The following is a 25,021-nucleotide window of genomic DNA, read 5'->3' on the forward strand; positions in this document are numbered from 1 at the left end:
TTGTATGTTCTATCTGAATCATAAAAGAAAATTTGGGGGTTTACTATCCCTTTAAAGGTATATGAAACCCAAACATTTTCACTTGCTAATTTATTTCTATTGTCACATTTTCTTTGTTCTCTTTGAAACTTTTGTTGAAAAGCCGGAACATAAGCTCAGGAGCCTGCCCGTGTCTGTTTTGCAAGAATGTTATCCATTTGCAAGAGCACTAGATGGCAGCACTATTTCCTGTCATGTAGTGCTCCAGACACCTACCTAGGTATCTCTTCAACAAAGAATGTCATGGGAACAAAGCAAATTTAATAATAGAAGTCAATTGGAAACTTTTAAAATGATATGCCCTGTCTGAACCATAAAATAATTTTTTTGGGTTTCATATCCCAGATCCAGAAACAAACCACTTACATCTCAGATACTTTAATAAAACTATTATTAAGGACAAACTACTAATGTAATATTTTTTTTTTCCTCCCAGCATTTTTGTAGCATTTATTTTGGAAGCATTTTTTGTGGAATATTCACTGGAAAAGAGTGAAGTTGAAACTGTGATTGAGAAGAAGATTCAGGAGCTGGGGATGGCGGTGCAAGAGTAAGTAAAGAGAGAACAGAGACGGTGACATAAAACGGCGATTGCAACACAAATAAAACATAGGTGTCCATGGACAGCGCTGCTGTATATGTTAACGCTTCATAAATAAAGTCTAATAATAATAAAATAATAAAGACACATCCCGGTGCAGGGAGCTTTATCTGTATACAGGTTAAAGGAACAGCTTAGCTGTCAAGTTATCTGCCTCCCTGTAGCCCTTGTGCACTCCCCTAAGTAGCACAGTAGCCGGGCAGACCCTGCTTAATCTTGTGCTTTTATATGGATCCCTCCTCTTTGTTTTTCTATTGGCAGTGATTCTTCCCTGCAGCTGCACATAATGTGAAGTAGAACAGTCCAGAGGTCAGGTCTTCCCTTCTGCTACTCCTCCCCATCCCACATTGCATGCACACTGCATACTAAGACTCTGAGTGCTTTTAGCCACTCTTGTCAGTACAAGTGGGCTTAGGGCCTAATGATATAAACCTTTCACTCAGACGAGATGATATAAAATGATCCTCAAGCAATGCGAGATCCCTAGTGAATTGTAACAAAACTCTCATATCATGCAGTGCTAGATTGCACTGGGCTTGTCTCTACTTTACATACAGAAATGCAGAGAACATCCCTTAGACAAGTAAAGCAAAATTTGCCAGTCTAGAATCGTGTGACAGATCTTGCAGTGCTGGAGTGTTCTGCCCTTTTTCTTTAAGCATTTAGTGAGTTCAGCCCCTGTGAAGTCTGCACTACAATTCCTCTGCAAGCAGGAGAATCTATTATCATCAGGCCCATAGAGTTAAATACTTCAGATGTTGTTTACCTTGTGCCACACATGACTTTGGCAGGTAAAATGAAACTACTTCAAGGCAATTTTGAAATCAAAGCATACATACAATTAATGAAAAGTGTTTAAATGTTTATGAATACTGTACCTTTAAATAAGATTCTCACTATAAAACACATCCTCGCTCCATCCCGGAGTAAAACTGAATTTACTTTGGCACTTTTAATACATTACACCTTTTATTAGAAACTTACTTAAAGGCCATTATATATATATATATATATATATATATATATATATATATATATATATATATATATATATAAAAAATAATAATAATAATTACATGCTCTAATGCGTTAGAATATGTAATTTTAAGACAGTGCTATCCCTAGAAATTTCTTCTTGGGGGGTCAATGTCTGTATGCGGAGCCTTAGTGGGAGGGTGACACTGGGCATGTTAGAGGCGGTATTGGGCATGCCGTGGGTGGGGTAGGCTGGAGCTGCCACAGTGCCTTGGCAGGGGGTGCTGGGAAGCCACTGTTGGGGGGGCACATGGGGGCCATCCATAATGCAAGGTGGCTAATGCCTAATGGAAATGCCCCTGACTATTGTCCCTGGACTACTGTGTGTTTATTCCCCCCAAAATCATAAGTCATACAACTATCACTGCTGATTGGATTTGTGGTGCTTTCCACTTGAGACCAGCACTGCTCTGTGAGTCCGGAGCAGTATTTCTACTGTGCGTTTAACCCTTTTGCAGGGCCGGTTAAAAACACAGTAGTGCATGGTTAGAACATGTATTTGCGTATTTATATTTAATCTATATTTTATAATGTAATTAATTAATCTTTGTTGTAGTTATTGCTGTTCATATTGTATTTTATTCACTCATTTACTTGTGATTCATTATAATTTAACGTGATTTATTTATTATATATGTATAATTGGTATGTTTTATAATTGAATTGCAGTGCCTTTTTGTTTGTTAGTTTGTTTTGTTGCATTATGTTCCATTTCTCTTGCAAGGTGTATCCAGTCCACGGATTCATCCTTTACTTGTGGGATATTCTCATTCCCTACAGGAAGTAGCAAAGAGAGCACACAGCAAAGCTGTCCATATAGCCCCCCCTCTAGCTCCACCCCCCAGTCATTCTCTTTGCTGGCTCTAAGCACTAGGGTCTCTCTCGGGAGTGTAAAGTGAATGTGGTGTTAGAATTGTAGTTTTATTATCTTCAATCAAAAGTTTATTTTAAATGGTACCGGTTTGTACTATTTACTCTCTAGCAGAAAAGTGATGAAGATTTCTAATGAGAGGAAAATTATTTTAGCATGTTGTAACTAAAATCCACTGCTGTTCCCACACAGGACTGAGGAGTACCAGAAAACTTCAGTTGGGGGGAACAGTTTGCAGGGTGATCTGCAATAAGGTATGTTCAGTCATTTATTTCTAGACAAGACTGAGATAATGCTAGAAGGACTGACAATATCCCCATGAGGGGAGGGTAAGCTATGTTCACAGACTTAGTAAGGAATTGAATGCTTACATAATAGGGCTAATATACTGGTTGACACTTATTCAGGGCAATCGATTGTTTGGCTAAGGAAAAATCATTTTGCAAGACACTTTGAAAGCCCTTTTGGGTTTTTTCTGGGGTTATTACCACATGGCTGTTTTTTAGTCACTTAGGAGTGATTTACTAGGCCTCACAGCTCTGGAGTAGAGTGGGAGGGGCCTAATTTCCTCAGATGCGCACTTTGAATTGCAGATAAGTTCATGCTGTTTCACATGGAGGGTCCTGCTGATGTTTGAGGGCCTAAAAGAAGCTATATTCCCCCAAATCTGATCCCTAAGGGAAGGTAGGGCCACAGCAAGGCTGTGGCAAGGAGCTGTAGTGATTTAACCAGGTGTTGGCTTTAGGCTGCTCCGGTTTGGGCATTAAGGGGTTAATCGTTTTGAAACTTGGGGTGCAATCTTATTAAGGCTTTAGCTACATACTGTGAAAATTTCAGAAAGATTGCTGCATTCTTCACCGTTTTGTAAAATTGTGTGCTCTTTTTATCTCTTAAAGGCACAGTAACGTTTTTTTTTCAAATTGTGTTTTTTATTTGATTAAAGTGATTCCAAGCCTGTTTGTGTACTTTACTAGTCTATTAAACATGTCTGACACTAAGGAAAATCTTTGTTCAATGTGTTTAGAAACCATGGTGGAACCCCCTCTCAGAATGTGTCCCACTTGTACTGATATGTCTATACACTTTAAAGATCATATTGTTGCACTTAAGAATGTGGCCCAAGATGATTCTCAGACTGAAGGCAACGAGGGTAGCCCGTCTGCCTCTCCCCAAGTGTCACAAACAGTTACGCCCGCGCAAGCGATGCCTAGTACCTCTAGTGCGTCTAACCCTTTTACATTACATCATGGATTATCATGGATAATTCTCTTACAGCCTTCTTATCTAAACTGCCCGTGTTACCTGCAAAGCGGGATAGCTCCATTTTAAGAACAGATTATGAGCATTCTGACGCTTTGGTAGCCGTATCCGATATACCCTCACAACGCTCTGAAGTGGGAGCTAGGGATTTGATGTCTGAGGGAGAAGTCTCTGATTCAGGAAGGGTTCCTCCCCAGACAGATTCAGATACATTGGCTTTTAAATTTAAACTAGAACACCTCCGTGTTTTACTTAGGGAGGTATTAGTTACTCTGGATGACTGTGACCCTTTGGTGATCCCAGAGAAATTGTGTAAAATGGACAAGTACCTAGAGGTCCCTGTTTACACGGATGCGTTTCCGGTCCCTTAGAGGATTGCGGATATCGTTACTAGGAAGTGGGATAGGCCAGGTGTCCCTTTTGTCCCCCCTCCTGTTTTTAAGAAAATGTTTCCCATATCTGACCCCATGCGGGACTCGTGGCAGACGGTCCCTAAGGTGGAGGGGGCTGTTTCTACACTAGCTAAACGCACAACCATACCAATTGAAGACAGTTGTGTTTTTAAAGACCCTATGGATAAAAAATTAGAGGGTTTACTTAAGAAAATTTTTGTTCAACAAGGTTTTCTTCTCCAACCTATTGCCTGCATTATTCCTGTAACTACTGCAGCTGCTTTCTGGTTTGAGGCGCTGGAAGACTCGCTCCAGACGGAGACCTTATATGAGGAAATTATGGATAGAATTAAGGCTCTAAAGCTAGCTAATTCTTTTATCACTGACGCCGCTTTCCAAATAGCTAAGTTAGCGGCGAAAAATTCAGGTTTCACCATTTTGGCGCGCAGGGCGCTATGGCTAATGTCCTGGTCGGCCGATGTGTCGTCTAAATCCAAGCTTTTGAACATTCCTTTCAAAGGGAAGACCCTATTCGGGCCTGAATTGAAAGAGATTATTTCAGATATCACAGGGGGAAAAGGCCATGCTCTCCCTCAGGACAAAGCCTTTAAAACAAAGAACAAAGCTAATTTTCGTTCCTTTCGCAATTTCAGGAACGGCCCCGCTTCATCCTCTCCGGCTGCAAAGCAAGAGGGTAACGCTTCACAGCCCAAGGCAAACTGGAAACCTTACCAGGGCTGGAATAAGGGTAAACAGGCCAAAAAGCCTGCAGCTGCCACCAAGACAGCATGAAGGGGTAGCCCGCGATCCGGGACCGGATCTAGTAGGGGGCAGACTCTCTCTCTTCGCTCAGGCCTGGGCAAGAGATGTACACGATCCTTGGGCATTAGAGATTGTAGCCCAGGGATACCTTCTAGAATTCAAGGACTCTCCTCCAAGGGGAAGGTTCCACATTTCTCGTCTGTCTACAGATCAGACAAAGAAAGAGGCGTTTTTACGCTGTGTAGAAGATCTACATACAATGGGAGTGATCCACCCAGTTCCAATTGCAGAACAAGGACTGGGGTTTTACTCAAACCTGTTTGTGGTTCCCAAAAAAAGAAGGAACTTTCAGACCAATCCTGGATCTCAAAATTCTAAACAAATTCCTCAGAGTCCCATCATTCAAGATGGAGACCATTCGGACAATCTTACCAATGATCCAGGAGGGTCAATATATGACTACCGTGGATCTAAAGGATGCGTATCTGCACATTCCTATCCACAAAGATCATCACCAGTTTCTCAGGTTCGCCTTTCTCGACAAGCATTTTCAGTTTGTGGCTCTTCCTTTCGGGTTGGCCACTGCTCCCAGAATTTTCACAAAGGTGCTAGGGTCCCTCCTGGTGGTTCTAAGACCGCGGGGCATAGCAGTGGCCCCTTACCTAGACGACATCTTAATTCAGGCGTCAACTTTCCAAAGAACCAAGTCTCACACAGAGATTGTATTGGCCTTTCTGAGGTCTCACGGGTGAAAGGTGAACATCAAAAAGAGTTCTCTCTCCCCCCTCACAAGAGTTCCATTCCTAGGAACCCTGATAGACTCGGCAGAAATGAAAATATTTCTGACGGAGGTCAGAAAGCTAAAACTCTTAACTACTTGCCGAGCTCTTTATTCCATTCCTCGGCCATCTGTGGCTCAGTGCATGGAGACAATCGGACTAATGGTTGCGGCAATGGACATATTCCCTTTTGCTCGGATACACCTCAGACCACTGCAACTATGCATGCTCAAACAGTGGAATGGGGATTATGCAGATTTGTCTCCTCAAATTCAGTTGGACCAGGAGACCAGAGATTCTCTTCTCTGGTGGTTGTCTCAGGATCACCTGTCTCAGGGAATATGTTTCCGCAGGCCAGAGTGGATCATTGTAACGACTGACGCCAGTCTGTTAGGCTGGGGTGTGGTCTGGGACTCCCTGAAAGCTCAGGGCTTATGGTCTTGGGAAGAAACTCTTCTCCCGATAAACATTCTGGAACTGAGGGTGATATTCAACGCTCTTCAGGCATGGCCTCAACTAGCGGCGGCCAAATTCATCAGATTTCAGTCGGACAACATCACGACTGTAGCTTATGTCAATCATCAGGGGGGAACAAAGAGTTCCCTAGCGATGACGGAAGTAACCAAAATAATCAGGTGGGCGGAGGATCACTCCTGCCATCTCTCAGCAATTCACATCCGAGGAGTAGACAACTGGGAGGCGGATTTTCTAAGTCGTCAGACTTTTCACCCAGGGGAGTGGGAACTCCACCCGGAGGTATTTGCCCAGCTGACTCAGCTATGGGGCACCCCAGAGTTGGATCTGATGGCGTCTCGTCAGAACACCAAACTTCCTCTCTACGGGTCCAGGTCCCGGGATCCCAAGGCGGTATTGATAGATGCTCTAGCAGCGCCTTGGTCCTTCAATCTGGCTTATGTTTTTCCACCGTTTCCTCTCCTCCCGCGTCTGGTTGCCAGAATCAAGCAGGATAATTCTCTTACAGCCTTCTTATCTAAACTGCCCGTGTTACCTGCAAAGCGGGATAGCTCCATTTTAAGAACAGATTATGAGCATTCTGACGCTTTGGTAGCCGTATCCGATATACCCTCACAACGCTCTGAAGTGGGAGCTAGGGATTTGATGTCTGAGGGAGAAGTCTCTGATTCAGGAAGGGTTCCTCCCCAGACAGATTCAGATACATTGGCTTTTAAATTTAAACTAGAACACCTCCGTGTTTTACTTAGGGAGGTATTAGTTACTCTGGATGACTGTGACCCTTTGGTGATCCCAGAGAAATTGTGTAAAATGGACAAGTACCTAGAGGTCCCTGTTTACACGGATGCGTTTCCGGTCCCTTAGAGGATTGCGGATATCGTTACTAGGAAGTGGGATAGGCCAGGTGTCCCTTTTGTCCCCCCTCCTGTTTTTAAGAAAATGTTTCCCATATCTGACCCCATGCGGGACTCGTGGCAGACGGTCCCTAAGGTGGAGGGGGCTGTTTCTACACTAGCTAAACGCACAACCATACCAATTGAAGACAGTTGTGTTTTTAAAGACCCTATGGATAAAAAATTAGAGGGTTTACTTAAGAAAATTTTTGTTCAACAAGGTTTTCTTCTCCAACCTATTGCCTGCATTATTCCTGTAACTACTGCAGCTGCTTTCTGGTTTGAGGCGCTGGAAGACTCGCTCCAGACGGAGACCTTATATGAGGAAATTATGGATAGAATTAAGGCTCTAAAGCTAGCTAATTCTTTTATCACTGACGCCGCTTTCCAAATAGCTAAGTTAGCGGCGAAAAATTCAGGTTTCACCATTTTGGCGCGCAGGGCGCTATGGCTAATGTCCTGGTCGGCCGATGTGTCGTCTAAATCCAAGCTTTTGAACATTCCTTTCAAAGGGAAGACCCTATTCGGGCCTGAATTGAAAGAGATTATTTCAGATATCACAGGGGGAAAAGGCCATGCTCTCCCTCAGGACAAAGCCTTTAAAACAAAGAACAAAGCTAATTTTCGTTCCTTTCGCAATTTCAGGAACGGCCCCGCTTCATCCTCTCCGGCTGCAAAGCAAGAGGGTAACGCTTCACAGCCCAAGGCAAACTGGAAACCTTACCAGGGCTGGAATAAGGGTAAACAGGCCAAAAAGCCTGCAGCTGCCACCAAGACAGCATGAAGGGGTAGCCCGCGATCCGGGACCGGATCTAGTAGGGGGCAGACTCTCTCTCTTCGCTCAGGCCTGGGCAAGAGATGTACACGATCCTTGGGCATTAGAGATTGTAGCCCAGGGATACCTTCTAGAATTCAAGGACTCTCCTCCAAGGGGAAGGTTCCACATTTTTCGTCTGTCTACAGATCAGACAAAGAAAGAGGCGTTTTTACGCTGTGTAGAAGATCTACATACAATGGGAGTGATCCACCCAGTTCCAATTGCAGAACAAGGACTGGGGTTTTACTCAAACCTGTTTGTGGTTCCCAAAAAAAGAAGGAACTTTCAGACCAATCCTGGATCTCAAAATTCTAAACAAATTCCTCAGAGTCCCATCATTCAAGATGGAGACCATTCGGACAATCTTACCAATGATCCAGGAGGGTCAATATATGACTACCGTGGATCTAAAGGATGCGTATCTGCACATTCCTATCCACAAAGATCATCACCAGTTTCTCAGGTTCGCCTTTCTCGACAAGCATTTTCAGTTTGTGGCTCTTCCTTTCGGGTTGGCCACTGCTCCCAGAATTTTCACAAAGGTGCTAGGGTCCCTCCTGGTGGTTCTAAGACCGCGGGGCATAGCAGTGGCCCCTTACCTAGACGACATCTTAATTCAGGCGTCAACTTTCCAAAGAACCAAGTCTCACACAGAGATTGTATTGGCCTTTCTGAGGTCTCACGGGTGAAAGGTGAACATCAAAAAGAGTTCTCTCTCCCCCCTCACAAGAGTTCCATTCCTAGGAACCCTGATAGACTCGGCAGAAATGAAAATATTTCTGACGGAGGTCAGAAAGCTAAAACTCTTAACTACTTGCCGAGCTCTTTATTCCATTCCTCGGCCATCTGTGGCTCAGTGCATGGAGACAATCGGACTAATGGTTGCGGCAATGGACATATTCCCTTTTGCTCGGATACACCTCAGACCACTGCAACTATGCATGCTCAAACAGTGGAATGGGGATTATGCAGATTTGTCTCCTCAAATTCAGTTGGACCAGGAGACCAGAGATTCTCTTCTCTGGTGGTTGTCTCAGGATCACCTGTCTCAGGGAATATGTTTCCGCAGGCCAGAGTGGATCATTGTAACGACTGACGCCAGTCTGTTAGGCTGGGGTGTGGTCTGGGACTCCCTGAAAGCTCAGGGCTTATGGTCTTGGGAAGAAACTCTTCTCCCGATAAACATTCTGGAACTGAGGGTGATATTCAACGCTCTTCAGGCATGGCCTCAACTAGCGGCGGCCAAATTCATCAGATTTCAGTCGGACAACATCACGACTGTAGCTTATGTCAATCATCAGGGGGGAACAAAGAGTTCCCTAGCGATGACGGAAGTAACCAAAATAATCAGGTGGGCGGAGGATCACTCCTGCCATCTCTCAGCAATTCACATCCGAGGAGTAGACAACTGGGAGGCGGATTTTCTAAGTCGTCAGACTTTTCACCCAGGGGAGTGGGAACTCCACCCGGAGGTATTTGCCCAGCTGACTCAGCTATGGGGCACCCCAGAGTTGGATCTGATGGCGTCTCGTCAGAACACCAAACTTCCTCTCTACGGGTCCAGGTCCCGGGATCCCAAGGCGGTATTGATAGATGCTCTAGCAGCGCCTTGGTCCTTCAATCTGGCTTATGTTTTTCCACCGTTTCCTCTCCTCCCGCGTCTGGTTGCCAGAATCAAGCAGGAGAAGGCTTCGGTGATTCTGATAGCGTCTACGTATTCAGTTTTACAAACTTTGCCTCCTATGGAGGTGGTGAAGTAAGTTTGTGCTAGATTCTACGTTGATATGCGCTCCGCAGCAAGTTGGGGCCCGGTTTTCCTCTCAGTGTGCAGTGAATATCAGAGGGATGTGAGGAGAGTATTGCCTATTTGAATTCAATGATCTCCTTCTACGGGGTCTATTTCATAGGTTCTCTGTTATCGGTCGTGGAGATTCATCTCTCACCTCCCTTTTCAGATCGACGATATACTCTTATATATATATACCATTACCTCTGCTGATTTTCGTTTCAGTACTGGTTTGGCTTTCTACAAACATGTAGATGAGTGTCCTGGGGTAAGTAAGTCTTATTTTCTGTGACACTCTAAAGCTATGGTTGGGCACTTTTTTATAAAGTTCTAAATATATGTATTCAAACATTTATTTGCCTTGACTCAGGATGTTCAACATTCCTTATTTTCAGACAGTCAGTTTCATATTTGGGATAATGCATTTGAATCAATCATTTTTTCTTACCTTAAAAAATTTGACTTTTTCCCTGTGGGCTGTTAGGCTCGCGGGGGCTGAAAATGCTTCATTTTATTGCGTCATTCTTGGCGCTGACTTTTTTGGCGCAAAAAATCTTTCTGTTTCCGGCGTCATACGTGTCGCCGGAAGTTGCGTCATTTTTTTGACGTTCTTTTGCGCCAAAAATGTCGGCATTCCGGATGTGGCGTCATTTTTGGCGCCAAAAGCATTTAGGCGCCAAATAATGTGGGCGTCTTATTTGGCGCTAAAAAAAAAAAAAAAATATGGGCGTCGCTTTTGTCTCCACATTATTTAAGTCTCATTATTTATTGCTTCTGGTTGCTAGAAGCTTGTTCACTGGCATTTTTTTCCCATTCCTGAAACTGTCATTTAAGGAATTTGATCAATTTTGCTTTATATGTTGTTTTTTCAATTACATATTGCAAGATGTTCCACGTTGCAACTGAGTCAGAAGATACTTCAGGAAAATCACTGCCCGGTGCTGGAGCTACCAAGCTAAGTGTATCTGCTATAATTTTTGGTATCTGTTTCTCCAGCTGTTGTTTGTATTGCATGTCATGACAAACTTATTAATGCAGATAAAATTTCCTTTAGTACTGTTACATTACCTGTTGCTGTTCCGTCAACATCTAATTATTCAGAGTGTTCCTGATAAACATAAGAGATTTTATTTTTTAAATCCATTAAGAAGGCTATGTCTGTTATTTCTCCTTCTAGTTTACATAAAAGTCTTTTAAAACTTCTCTTTTTTCAGATGAATTTTTAAATGAACATCATTCTGATACTGATAATGGTTCTTCTGGTTCAGAGGTTTCTGTCTCAGAGGTTGATGCTGATAAATCTTTGTATTTGTTCAAGATGGAATTTATTCGTTCTTTATTTAAAGAAGTATTAATTGCATTAGAAATAGAGGATTCTGGTCCTCTTGATACTAAATCTAAACGTTTAAATAAGGTTTTTAAATCTCCTGTAGTTATTCCAGAAGTGTTTAATCTCCCTGATGCTATTTCTGAAGTAATTTCCAGGGAATGGAATAATTTGGGTAATTCTTTTACTCCTTCTAAACGTTTAAGCAATTATATCCTGTGCCATCTGACAGATTAGAGTTTTTTGGGACAAAATCCCTAAGGTTATGGGGCTGTCTCTACTCCTGCTAAATGTACTACTATTCCTACGGCAGATAGTACTTCATTTAAGGATCCTTTAGATAGGAAAATTGAATCCTCTCTAAGAAAAGTTTTCTTATGTTCAGGTAATCTTCTTAGACCTGCTATATTTTTAGCGGATGTTGCTGCAGCTTCAACTTTTTGGTTAGAAGCTTTAGCGCAACAAATAACAGATCATAATTTTATAGCATTATTATTATTCTATAACATGCTAATAATTTTATTGGTGATACCATCTTTTGATATCATTAGAGTTGATGTCAGGTATAATGTCTCTAGCTATTTTAGCTAGAAAAGCTTTATGGATTAAACTTGGAATGCTGATATGTCTTCTAAGTTAACTTTGCTTTCCCTTTCTTTCCAGGGTAATAATTTATTATCTCAACTGTTTCTGGAAGGAAGGGAACTTTTTTATCAAAGGATAAAAAATCTAAGGAAAATTTAGGTCTAATAATCATTTTCGTTCTTTTCCTCACAACAAGGAACAAAAGCCTGATCCTTCATCCTCAGGAGCGGTATCAGTTTGGAAACTATTTCCAGTTTGGAATATATCCAAGCCTTATAGAAACCTATAGCCAGCTCCTAAGTACCCATGAAGGTGCGGCCCTTATTCCAGCTCAGCTGGTATGGGGCAGATTACGTTTTCTTCAAAGAAATTTGGATCAATTCCGTTCTCAATCTCTGGTTTCAGAACATTGTTTCAGAAAGGTACAGAATTGGCTTCAAGTTAAGGCCTCCTGCTAAGAGATTTTTTTCTTTCCCGTGTCCCAGTTAACACAGCAAAGGCTCAGCATTTCTGAAATGTGTTTCAGATCTAGAGTTGGCTGGAGTAATTATGCCAGTTCCAGTTCTGGAACAGGGGCTGGGGTTTTATTTTATCTCTTCATTGTACCAAAGAAGGTCAATTCCTTCAGACCAGTTCCGAATCTATCAATATTGAATCGTTATGTTAGGATACCAACATTCAAGATGGTTACTGTAGGACTATCCTGCCTTTTGTTTAGCAAGGGCATTATATGTCTACAATAGTTTTGCAGGATGTGTATCTGCATATTCCGATTCATCCAGATCACTTTTAGTGTCTGAGATTCTCTTTTTTAGACAAGCATTACCAGTTTTGTGGCTCTACCGTTTGGCCTAGCCTCAGTTCCAAGAATTTTTTTCAAAGGTTCTCGGTGCCCTTCTTTCTGTAATCAGAGAACAGGGTTTTGGTATTTCCTTATTTGGACGATATCTTGGTACTTGCTCAGTCTTCTCTTTTTCGAAGAATCTCATACGAATCGACTTGTGTTGTTTCTTCAAGTTCATGGTTGGAGGATCAATTTACCAATCAGTTCATTGATTCCTCAGACAAGGGTAACCTTTTTAGGTTTCTAGATAGATTCAGTGTCTATGACTCTGTCCTTGTCAGACAAGAGAAGTTTAACATTGATATCAGCTTGTCAAAACCTTCAGTCACAATCATTCCCTTTGGTAGCCTTATGCATGGAAATTTTAGGTCTTAGGACTGCCGCATCAGATGCGATCTCCTTTGCTCGTTTTCACATGCGACCTCTTCAGCTCTGTATGCTGAACCAATGGTGCAGGGATTACTCAAAGATATCTTAATTAATATCTTTAAACCGATTATACGACACTCTCTGACATGGTGGACAGATCACTATCGTTTAGTTCAGGGGGCTTCTTTGTTCTTCCGACCTGGACTATAATCTCAACAGATGCAAGTCTTACAGGTTGGGGAGCTGTGTGGGTATCTGACGGCGCAAGGGGTTTGGGAATCTCAGGAGGTGAGATTTCCGATCAATATTTTGGAACTCCGTGCAATTTTCAGAGCTCTTCAGTCTTGGCCTCTTCTGAAGAGAGAGTTGTTCATTTGTTTTCAGATAGACAATGTCACAACTGTGGCATACATCAATCATCAAGGAGGGACTCACAGTCCTCTGGCTATGAAAGAAGTATCTCGAATTTTGGTTTGGGCGGAATCCAGCTCCTGTCTAATCTCTGCGGTTCATATCCCAGGTTTGGACAATTGGAAAGCGGATTATCTCAGTCCCCAAACGTTGCACCTGGGCGAATGGTCTTCACCCAGAGGTATTTCCTCAGATTGTTCAAATGTGGGAACTCCCAGAAATAGATCTGATGGCTTCTCATCTAAACAAGAAACTTCCCTGGTATCTGTCCGGATCCCGGGATCCTCGGGCGGAGGCAGTGGATGCATTATCTCTTCCTTACAAGTGTCATCCTGCCTATATCTTTCCGCCTCTAGTTCTTCTTCCAAGGGTATTCTCCAATATTCTAAAGGAATGCTCGTTTGTCCTGCTGGTAGCTCCAGCATGGCCTCACAGGTTTTGGTATGCGGATCTTGTCCGGATGGCCTCTTGCCAGCTGTGGACTATTCCGTTAAGACCAGTCTTTCTGTCTCAAGGTTCTTTTTTCCATCAGGATCTCAAGACCTTAATTTTAAGGTATGGAGTTTGAACGCTTGATTCTTGGTCAAAGAGGTTTCTCTGACTCTGTGATTGATACTATGTGACAGGCTCGTAAATCTGTATCTAGAGAGATATATTATAGAGTCTGGAAGACTTATATTTTTTCAGGATGGTTTAGATAAAGGTTTGTCCGCAAGTTCCTTGAAAGACAAATCTCTGCTCTTTCTGTTCTTTTTCACAGAAGGATTGCTAATCTTCCTGATATTCATTGTTTTGTACAACCTTTGGTTCGTATAAAACCTGTCATTCAGTCAATTTCTCCTCCTTGGAGTTTGAATTTGGTTCTGGGGGCTCTTCAAGCTCCTCCTTTTGAACCCATGCATTCTTTGGTCGTTATATTACTTTCTTGGAAAGTTTTGTTTCTTTTGGCCATCTCTTCTGCCAGAAGAGTCTCTGAATTATCTACTCTTTTTTTGTGAGTCTCCTTTTCTGATTTTGCATCAGGATAAGGCGGTGCTGCGAACTTCTTTTGAATTTTTTACCTAAGGTTGTGAATTCTAACAACATTAGTAGAGAAATTGTGGTTCCTTCATTATGTTCTAATCCTATGAATTCTAAGGAGAAATCATTGCATTCTTTGGATGCTGTTAGAGCTTTGTAATATTATGTTGAAGCTACTAAGTCTTTCCGAAAGACTTCTAGTCTATTTGTCATCTTTTCCGGTTCTAGAAAAGGCCAGAAAGCTTCTGCCATTTCTTTGGCATCTTGGTTGAAATCTTTATTTCATCATGCCTATGTTGAGTCGGGTAACACTCCGCCTCAAAGGATTACAGCTCATTCTACTAGGTCAGTTTCTACTTCCTGGGCGTTTAGGAATGAAGCTTCGGTTGATCAGGTTTGCAAAGCAGCAACTTGGTCCTCTTTGCATACTTTTATTCAATTCTACCATTTTGATGTGTTTTCTTCTTCTGAAGCAGTTTTTGGTAGAAACGTACTTCAGGCAGTGGTTTCAGTTTGAATCTTCTGCTTATGTTTTTTCATTAAAATTTTATTCTGGGTGTGGATTATTTTCAGCAGGAATTGGCTGTCTTTATTTTATCCCTCCCTCTCTAGTGACTCTTGTGTGGAAAGATCCACATCTTGGGTAATCATTATCCCATACGTCACTAGCTCATGGACTCTTGCTGAAAGAAAACATAATTTATGTAAGAACTTACCTGATAAATTCATTTCTTTCATATTAGCAAGAGTCCATGAGGCCCACCCTTTTTTGTGGTGGTTTTGATTTTTTTGTATAAGCACAATTATTCCAATTCCTTATTTTATATGCTTTCGCACTTTTTTCTTATCACCCCACTTCTTGGCTATTCATTAAACTGAATTGTGGGTGTGGTGAGGGGTGTATTTATAGGCATTTTAAGGTTTGGGAATCTTTGCCCCTCCTGGTAGGAATGTATATCCCATACGTCACTAGCTCATGGACTCTTGCTAATATGAAAGAAATGAATTTATCAGGTAAGTTCTTACATAAATTATGTTTTTGCGTACCAAGCCTGGTTTTCTTCCTAAAGTTGTTTCTAACAAGAATATTAACCAGGAAATAGTTGTTCCTTCTCTGTGTCCTAATCCATCTTCGAAGAAGGAACGTCTATTACACAATCTTGATGTAGTTCGTGCTTTAAAGTTCTATTTACAAGCAACTAAGGATTTCAGACAAACATCTTCCTTGTTTGTTATCTATTCTGGTAAGAGGAGAGGTCAGAAAGCGACTGCTACCTCTCTTTCCTTTTGGCTGAAAAGCATCATCCGTTTGGCCTATGAGACTACTGGCCAGCAGCCTCCTGAAAGAATTACTGCTCATTCTACCAGAGCAGTGGCTTCCACATGGGCTTTCAAAAATGAGGCTTCTGTTGAACAGATTTGTAAGGCAGCGACTTGGTCTTCACTGCATACTTTTGCCAAATTTTACAAATTCAATACTTTTGCTTCTTCGGAGGCTATTTTTGGGAGAAAGTTTTTGCAAGCAGTGGTGCCTTCCGTTTAAGGTACCTGTCTTGTTCCCTCCCTTCATCCGTGTCCTAAAGCTTTGGTATTGGTATCCCACAAGTAAAGGATGAATCCGTGGATTGGATACACCTTGCAAGAGAAAACAGAATTTATGCTTACCTGATAAATTACTTTCTCTTGCGGTGTATCCAGTCCACGGCCCGCCCTGGCATTTAAGTCAGGTAAAAAAAAAATTTGTTTAAACTATAGTCACCACTGCACCCTATGGTTTCTCCTTTTTCTTCCTAACCTTTGGTCGAATGACTGGGCGGTGGAGCTAGAGGGGGAGCTATATGGACAGCTTTGCTGTGTGCTCTCTTTTCTACTTCCTGTAGGGAATGAGAATATCCCACAAGTAAAGGATGAATCCGTGGACTGAATACACCGCAAGAGAAAGTAATTTATCAGGTAAGCATAAATTCTGTTGTTTTTTTTTGTAATATTTTGTTCATTTTTGTTTTATTTTCTGATATTTTTATAAAGGGAAGCAACTTCTCCTCAAAACTTACTAAATAACATGGAATACAATGAAAGTAATGTGGGAACTTTTGAAGAGGCAAATGATAAAGGACTGAAGTTTAGAATTGCTTCAAAAAGTAAGTAGTATTATTAATAGCAAAATAGTTTATACATGTTAAAGAGTAACTCTAAGGATGTATAGCAAAGTAAAGCTTCAATTTGTAGTGGTAACTTTACCACAAATTGTTAAGCCTACAAGAAGCAGTTAGCAATAGATATTTTAGTGATATAATGGCCTATGGTACAGGGCATATCAAATTTTAAAGATGTAAATTTATTCAGAGATAAATAGAGGATAATAGGTCATTTAATTCAAGAAAGAGAGGAGAGAAAGAGATCACTTTATTTTCTTTAAACATGTGTGGCTTCCAGGGGCCTAATTAGACGTCATTTGGGCACAAGGTTAAAGTTTGTGGTGGGAACCCAATTTCAATAGCAGTGAGTCTGCTGCCAGTACGAGAAAGCGGAGCTGCTTCTCTGTGCCTATGAGTCATCCTTCTCTTTCAGTTAGTTTACGCTAGAGGATATGCCATAATCTAAATTAAAAAAAAACACTAACCCTAAAAAATGTACTCACCGTTCCTGAAGTCCAGACCTCCATCTTCTTCCAGGCGGATCCATCTTTTTTCATCATGGGACCATCTTCTTTTTTGGTGCGGAGCGGTCTTCCTGAGGCACGGAGTGGTCTTCGGCGGCGTAGAGGTCCTCTTCATGTGATCGTCCTCTGCACACTGAAGAATAAATGCAAGGTACCCTGATTTGAACAGCCAATATGATGTCAGTAGCTCTCATCCTATTGGCTGATTTGAAAATTTCAGCCAATAGGAATGCAAGGTACCCCAATATAAAACGGTTACCTTGCATTCAATCTTCAGTGTGCGGCGGACGATCGCATGAAGAGGACCTCCACATTGCTGAAGACCACTCTGCACCTCAGAAGACCGCTTCGCACCTCCGGAAAGAAGATAGAAAATGGTCCCGCGATCAATGAAGATGTATCTGCCTTGATGAAGACTTTTCTCCGCCTGGAAGAAGCTGGATGTCCGGAGTTTGGGGTTAGTGTTAGGTTTTATTTTTTGGGGTGTTTTTTTTTTTAGATTAGGGCTTTTCTTCTTAAACGGGAAGAGTCCACAGCTGCATTAATTACTTTTGGGAAAAAATGTTTTCATGATTCAGATACAGCATGCAACTTTCCAATTTACTTCTATTATCAATTTTCTTCATAAATCGAAAGAGTCCACAGCTATATTCATTACTTTTGGGAATTCAGAACCTGGCCACCAGGAGGAGGCAAAGACACCCCAGCCAAAGGCTTAAATACTCCTCCCACTCCCCTCATCCCCCAGTCATTCTTTGCCTTTCGTCCCAGGAGGTTGGAAGAGAAGTGTCAGAAGTTTTCGATTAGTCTCTTATAGAGGTTAGTACTCTTCGGCATGGGACTGAAGTTTTAATTAGTCCTGTCATCCTCTCAGTGAGAGCTTGGATGAAAGTTATAGTCCGGAGATGCAGGGAGAGTCTTTTTGCACAACCATCCTGACTCATTTTTAACAGCTCCATAAGCAATTGGCGTTGACGAGTTTCGCTGCCTGCCATCTTCTCTCAAGTCCATGGCAGAGGCAATGCTACTATCTGTCACACTTGAAGGGCCGTGTTCCTGTTCCACAGCGTAGATTCCGGTAAGATCGATTTATTATACTTTCCTTATGGTTGTATTGTATTACAAGGTTTTTCCAGAGAGGCTACCACCTTGCGGGGCTAACTATATTTAGGGTCTCAGTGGGGTTCCTTTTTCTATCTTGGAATCAAGGGTTAATATCTCCTAAAGTGGGTTATTGAACAGGGGGTCTTTAATCATGTTTTTTATGTGATTTGACCTGCTTATGTGTAGTGTTACTTAGGCTCATGACTTGTGGAACATAACGGACTTGAAAGTGACGCGGCCTTTGTTGTCGGGCGTGGTTTTTCTGGACTGTACGGTTTACCTTGTGACCGGGCGTGGTCACGTTTTTTGACTCTCCTGTTCCGCATTCCTGACCGTGTGGCGACGGAAAAATTCTGGTCCGCTGGTGTCTGGTGCATAGGAGGTGGTGAGTGCCCCAGCCATTGTGAGTCTAAGGTGCTGTTTAGATTTTTTTTCTTATTTGGTCCAATTTTTTTTGTATTCATATCCCAGCTTTAGAGGATTCTGATGTTGAGATTTAATTAGTCTCTGATTCAGATTCTACTTTTTGCGAAGAATACGGATTGGCCCAGATGATACATGATAGTCAGTTATGTTCCGTAGGCTGGTTTAGAGAGCTCAATTCCTCGGGATCGGGGAATCAGGGGACCGCTGAGCCATCCACCTCTGGGGGTTCTGTTCCTCGAGAGGTGAGTTCCATACCACTTACTTTTACTACACGTGCAGGTGACCCAGATTATGCTTATCCCTCCCTGGATAGTGGTTTGTTCCCTCCGGAGGTTGCGGCATGTTTCCGTATTCAAATACTTGTGGCATTGGCACATCTGCTGCTTCCAGATGTCTGCTCAAGATTATGTTTGTGTCCTTTCAACCCGGGTTCCCCAGGCATGGGGTGGCTCATTCAGCTCTCCGGGGGAGCGACTGGTCCTGCCTGAGGCTCCAGCGGAGGTGTGCTGTGCTTTTTGGTATAGACTGGTGCGCCTTTGTGTTCTGCTACGGCACATTTTGGCGTTGTTGGAGGATCACATCCTTAATGGATATAGGAGTTCTCAGTCTTCTAATTCGAATAGCTCACAGAATTAAATATAAGGGGATGAAGTAATCTTTTTATAGTCTGATTATTGAGTATCCTTTCCAATCTGAGCTTGGACGAGCAGGGTTCCGTTGGGCTGGTCCTGCGGGTGTGTCTGTTCTCCTTGGGCGAAAACCTACGGGTTGCCTTTTTTTTATTTAATCTAGTGAGGATGTCTGTTTTTTAATTTAAAGAGCTCATGTTTTTATTTATATTCCTTTGGGAATTTTCCTTCTGGAATCAATACTCGCAATTTCTTAATCCCACTGGTTACTTCTACGGAAGTTGTTCTGGGGACGCGTTTAGTCCTATGTTTGTCTATCGTTTATTTCTCCCTTTCTGGGGGTGAATTTTATGACCTTGACATTAATGGCTAAAGGTTCAGCTCATGCTGTCTTGAGGCCTATTTCAAGCACGTGGCACCTGTTCTGCCTGGCTGGTACGGTTGGGGCGTTGAGTGAATGCATTATTATTTGCGTTTTTCTTATCTTGTTTTTAAGAGTGTCAGCTAAGCATTCTGAGGGGATCTGAGGCTCCGTGGGGCATGGGGGACTGGTTCAGTCCTCATCAGCCTTTCGAGCTGGTCATCTGGGACTCGGAGTTCAAGTGCCTCACACTCCGTTGATTCCGATATTGTAGGGATTTGAGTGTTTCCTTCCCCGCGTGGGTTAAGGATTTGGAGGATTTAGGGCCGGTATGGGCGGTCTTGTCCTTCATGGGCTATTGGAAGGTCCTTCTGGACTTGTTCTTTTTGGGACTCTTCCTTCAGGTCGATATCTCTGGGCTGTGTCAGTTTCTCCTTAGCGGTTTAGGCCGCCTTACGGGGCCTTGTGGTCTTTGATACTCTGGGAGTTAGTCATTCCTTATTAGGAATCATAGGCTATGTGGTCTCCTTATCCTGGCCCCATCTAATGGTTGTTTCCGGGGGTTTGGGATGCTATGCATTCTTTTTCCTTGGATGTAGTCCTCTGGTTCTGTACTCTGAGGAGATTATGGAGACTAATCTTTGTTAACTCGCGCTTCGGTGACTTCGTTCAAGATATTTCCCCTTGGTCCTGGAAGTTGGGTGTTGTACGCCTGTTGGGCTTAGAGTCTTCCTGGTTCTGTCGTGCCTTAGCTCTTTGGAGTTGGACTTCTGCTCGGGGTGTTCTTTCCCCTTGGGTGGAATTTATGAGTGAGTCTTTGACCTGTTCGCCGTGTTAGTCTTATCCTCAGGACTCAGGCCTTACGCTTGTCTGGATCTTTCTGGGCCTAAGCCGGCTGGTCGGATTAGGGGTTAGCTCCATGGTTTCACTACCTGGATTCCGCTGTGGGTGCGGGTACTCTTCTTCATGACCTTATCTGGCATTTTTTTCCCGAATTTTATGATCCTATGACTGGTTCGGGAGCTCTAGTTCTCCAGGGAACTTAGACTATATCTTATGGTTTTGCTAGTTGAGCTACTAGCAGTTTGGATGGGAGTTCTGTGTGCTCAGGCTCCTCAGGGCCTGCCTTGTTCTTGAACGGCATGTGCTTCCCTCTTGGGAAGTTCTCTTTTCATATTCCTCAGTGGCACCTGGATGTTTTTCATTCGGCAAAGATTATGGCTTTGACATTGTAAGTGTGTGCGCTGTTCTTTAGCTGTGCCCTTCCCTTGGGGGGGGGGTTGTTTGCCTTTCTTAAAGATGTGAGGTTTTCCTCTCTCTGGAGGATGGTTGTCCTGCCCTGTGTGCAGGTGGTTGGAACAGGTGGTTTAACCTGTATAGAGATTGGTCCACGTTTCTGGGATTGTTCTGTTCCGTCTGGGGTTTTGCGGTCTCCATATTAGATTGTAGTTACACTATCTCTATGGGGTTCTCCTTGGGAGTACCTGTTGGAGGTGCTGTGTTGCGACTGCAATAGAGTGTCGGGCTAGATTTCATAGGGATTTTGTCTTTTTCTGCCTATCTCTATGGGGTCCTTGGGAGTACCTGTTTGTGGGTGCTTTTGGTAGGCTCCTGAGCTCTGTTGGGGTGCCTGGGGCATCCGATTCCGCCCATTTATCTGGGGCTGTGGTTGGGGTCCTTTCTGTTCCCCTGTCTCTCTGACCTGTAGGTTGCTTGGGCTGGTCCGGTGTTGGAATAGGATCTGAGATATGTCGTCTATCCTCAGATCACGGAGGGATGGTGAGCCTCTTTGAGGTTCTGGGCTCCTCATTGTTCCAGATACGTATGTAGGCCTTGCTGCTTTGAATTACCTGCAGTGTTCCCGCTAATTAGTGGCGTTTTAGCAGTCTGTCGATTGGTGTCTATCTTCGGCTGTGTTTTACTTGCCTACAAGTATTTATTTTCCAAGTTATCCTGGTATTACTGAAGCGTGTGGTGTTCAGAGGTTGCTTCTCTGGAGTTGATGCACATGTTGGTTTGGGAATATTTCAATATTCTGAGTTACTGGTGACTTGGGACTCCGGTTTCAGTCGTTTTTCTGAGAAGTTTTCTGATTCCCGGGCTCAACCTTCGCGTTCTGTACAGTGTGAGGTCTGGGTGTTGCCTTCTCTTGTTTCAGGAACCCTTAGGGTCCCTGTGAGCTTGGCTAGCTTTTTGGGGTTTTCCATTTTTATTTGGATCTAATTGCACCCTGTTTAGGGTCTTCCGGGAATCCTTGTTTGTTCCTCCATGTCCTTTCCCCTTTGGGAGTTTTCAGTTGTCGTTCCCCTTTCTCTGTAAGGGTGTGTGGTTGAGGATTGTTCTTTGGGCGATGGTGTCTCCTGGAGGAGTGTGTGCTCAGTTGAGTCTGTTTCTGCGGTCTTTAGCAAGGCTTGTGGACTCTCTGCGGGTCAGTGTCCTTGGGGCCTTTTTCCTTTTAAATGTTTTCTTGGCTTCGGGCAAAGCTGGATTTTTGCTGGGTTGTGGTTTCAGGCCTGGTGCCCTCAGAGTGGGCCGCCTTTTGTACCCTCCCATTTTAGCATTCAGTGTCCTCTATAGCTTGGGTATTGTTTTCCCAAAAGTAATAAATGCAGCTGTGGACTCTTTCCATTTATAAAGAAAAGCTTAAATTATGCTTACTTGATCATTTTCTTTTCTTCAGATGGAAAGAGTCCACAGCCCGTGTTTATATGTGGGGTGGCCGTCATTTTTGTTCTTCTGGCACCTTTTCACCCTGATGTTTCTTCTACTGTTCCTTGTTCCTCTGCAGAATGACTGGGGGATGAGGGGAGTGGGAGGAGTATTTAAGCCTTTTGCTGGGGTGTCTTTGCCTCCTCCTGGTGGCCAGGTTCTGATTTCCCAAAAGTAATGAATGCAGCTGTGGACTCTTTCTATCTGAAGAAAAGAAAATTATCAGGTAAGAATTATTTAAGTTTTCTCTATGTTCTCTTGCTATCTTTATTTGAAAAAGAAGACATCTAAGCTACAGAGCCAGCAACTTTTTGGTTCAGAACCATGGACAGCACTTGTTTGTTGGTGCTGTCCAATCAGCAAGGACAACCAAGGTTGTTCACCAAAAATGGTCCGGCATCTAAACTTACATTCTTGCTTTTCAAATAAACATACCAAGAGAATGAAGAAAATTGATAATAGGAGTAAATTAGAAAGTTGATTAAAATTGCATGCTCTATCTGAATCACGAAAGAAAAAATTTGGGTTCAGTATCCTTTTAAATACCTCCCCCACTTCCCTCATCCCCCAGTCATTCTTTGCCTTTCGTCACAGGAGGTTGGCAGAGAAGTGTCAGAAGATAGTCTCCTATGGAGGGTAGTACTCTTCGAAATGGGACTGAAGTTTTAAGTAATCCTGTCAGCCTCTCAGTGAGAGCATGGATGAAAGTTAGAGTCCGGAGATGCAGGGAGTGTCGTCTCTGCGAAACCATCCCGACTTATGTTAACAGCTCGTTTGCAATCAGCGATGATGAGTTTCGCTGCCTGCCTTTATTCACTAAAGTCCATGTCAAAAGCAATGCTACTATCTGTCACACTGAAGGGCCGTGTTCCTGTTCCACGGCGTAGATTCCGGTAAGATCGTTTCATTGTATTTCAATATGGGAATGTAATGTTAACGAAAGAAGTCAGGGTCCCAGTGGGACTCCTTTTATCTCAAGGGTTAATATATCCTGTGGGGGGGGGTATTGAACAGGGGAGACATTAATCATGTTTGTTGTGTGATTCTGTCTGCTTATGTGTAGTGATACTTGGGCTTAGGGCTATATGGAACATAACGGCCTTATCATCAGACTGCGAGGTCCTTTTGGACTGGCGCGTCTTTTTTGCTAAGCTTACATGGTGCACCGTGTGAACGGGTGTGGTCACGTTGTACCTCCATTTCCGTACTCTGACCGAGTAACGACGGAGAGAGTCTGTTCGTTGGTTGTCTGGTTCACAGGAGGTGGTGAGTGCCCCAGCCATTGGGGGTGTAAGGTGCCGTTTAGCTTTTGTCCATATTTGCAATCTCCAAGTTATGGAGGATTCTGATTTTTTTAGAGACGGATATCTCCAACTCAGAGTATACGTCTTGTGAGCAGTATGAAATGGCCTGGGTTATCCATGCCCATCAGTTATGTTCCGATTGCCATGCTAGAGTACTCTCTTCCCCCGATTCAGGAAGCATAGAGTGCGTTGAGCCATCCGCCCCTGAGGATTCCATGTCCAGTGAGGCGTGTGCAGAACTTTCTTTTGCTACTTAAGCAGGTGTCCCTAGGGCCGTTACTCCTTCTCCGGAAGGCAGCTTGTTTCCTCCAGAGGATACGGCACGGTTCCACATGGCCATATCTATGGCACTGGTGCATTTATATCTCCCAAGAGAAGTATTTCTAAGATACTGTCCGTGTTCTGTTAACCAGGGTACGTCGAACGTGAGATTGCCTGAGTCATTTCGACCTTCTGGGGAAGCGATGGCCTCGGGCCGGGGTCGTCTATCGATCTGGTGGGGGAACATTTTGCCTTCCATTATAGACTGGCATGCCTTTGTGTACTACTAAGGCATGTTTTGGCTGTGCTGGAGGATTCCGGTCTACTGGGCCGAGGGATCCTTAGTCTCCTGTGCCGGAGTGCAAATTTGGTTAGACGTATGGGGATGAAGCCAATTTCTGTCACGTCTCCATTTTTCTTTTCTTTTAAGTATCTGTTCCAGTTCTGAGCTTAGGAAATTGGGACCTCTAATCGTCTGGTCCCTTTGGCGTACCCATTCTCCTTGGGCGTTCACCCGCGGGTGTTTCCTTCATTTTATTTGATCTGTTTAGGATGTGTTTAATTTGATTTTATGAAGCTCATGTTTGTTATAGTTTCGGTTTTTGGGAACGTTTGTTCTCTGGATATGATACTTGCGATTTTGTGGTTGCGTGGGCACTTCCACAGAAGTTGTGCAGTACTATATAATGCATAGTTATGTTTATAGTTTATCGATCCCTTCGGGGGCCTCGATTTTCCTTGGACCTTGGACAGTTTTGGAGTGTTCTCATGACAGACGGGTCCTGGTCAGGCACTAGATGCGGTTCCTTACGTTCATGTCACCTACGTGGTGCCGATGTACTGGGTCGTTAACGTTGAAAAGTGTGTTTTTCTTGTTGCCTCCTTTTTAGAAGGAGGAGGGCTGCTTGGGTCCCCCTCCCATTCTACTATTGAGTGGGCCTCTACTGTGGCTTAGTGGTAACATGTCTGATTATCAAACTCAAGATTAGGAGTTTAAACCCACCCCCATGTGCTACACTTAGGGGGTTCCGGGATCGGAGCCTGCTGAGGCTCATCATGTGAGGCCTTTGGCATTGGAACTGAGGTTTCTCCATTCCCATTGGATTTGGAGGTTTGGATGACCTCTAGGCGTTGGGGGTACTGGATGGATAGCGATTTCGTTTTTACTCTTAGTACCTTCTGGATGTCTAATTTTTGTGACTCATCCAAGGCATCTCTCGTAGGTTGCCGGAGCTACTTTTTGTTCCCCTTCTTGGGTGGTCGGGAATCATGCATGTTTGGAAGTCCGGGTATGTCCTTG

At 43.3% G+C, this 25,021-nt stretch overlaps 1 protein-coding gene across 1 annotated transcript in view; it reads left to right on the forward strand.

The window, feature by feature from the left end:
- The window catches only part of LOC128657571 (two pore calcium channel protein 1), a 291,641-nt gene that overhangs the window by 259,615 nt on the left and 7,005 nt on the right, over positions 1 to 25,021 (forward strand). Inside the window, exons 17-18 of the mRNA XM_053711945.1 lie at positions 476 to 589; positions 16,294 to 16,406. Coding sequence (XP_053567920.1) covers positions 476 to 589; positions 16,294 to 16,406 — 227 coding nt within the window. The remainder of the gene's footprint in view (positions 1 to 475; positions 590 to 16,293; positions 16,407 to 25,021) is intronic.

This window comes from Bombina bombina, chromosome 4, assembly GCF_027579735.1.
Source record: "Bombina bombina isolate aBomBom1 chromosome 4, aBomBom1.pri, whole genome shotgun sequence".
Classification (NCBI taxonomy): domain Eukaryota; kingdom Metazoa; phylum Chordata; class Amphibia; order Anura; family Bombinatoridae; genus Bombina; species Bombina bombina.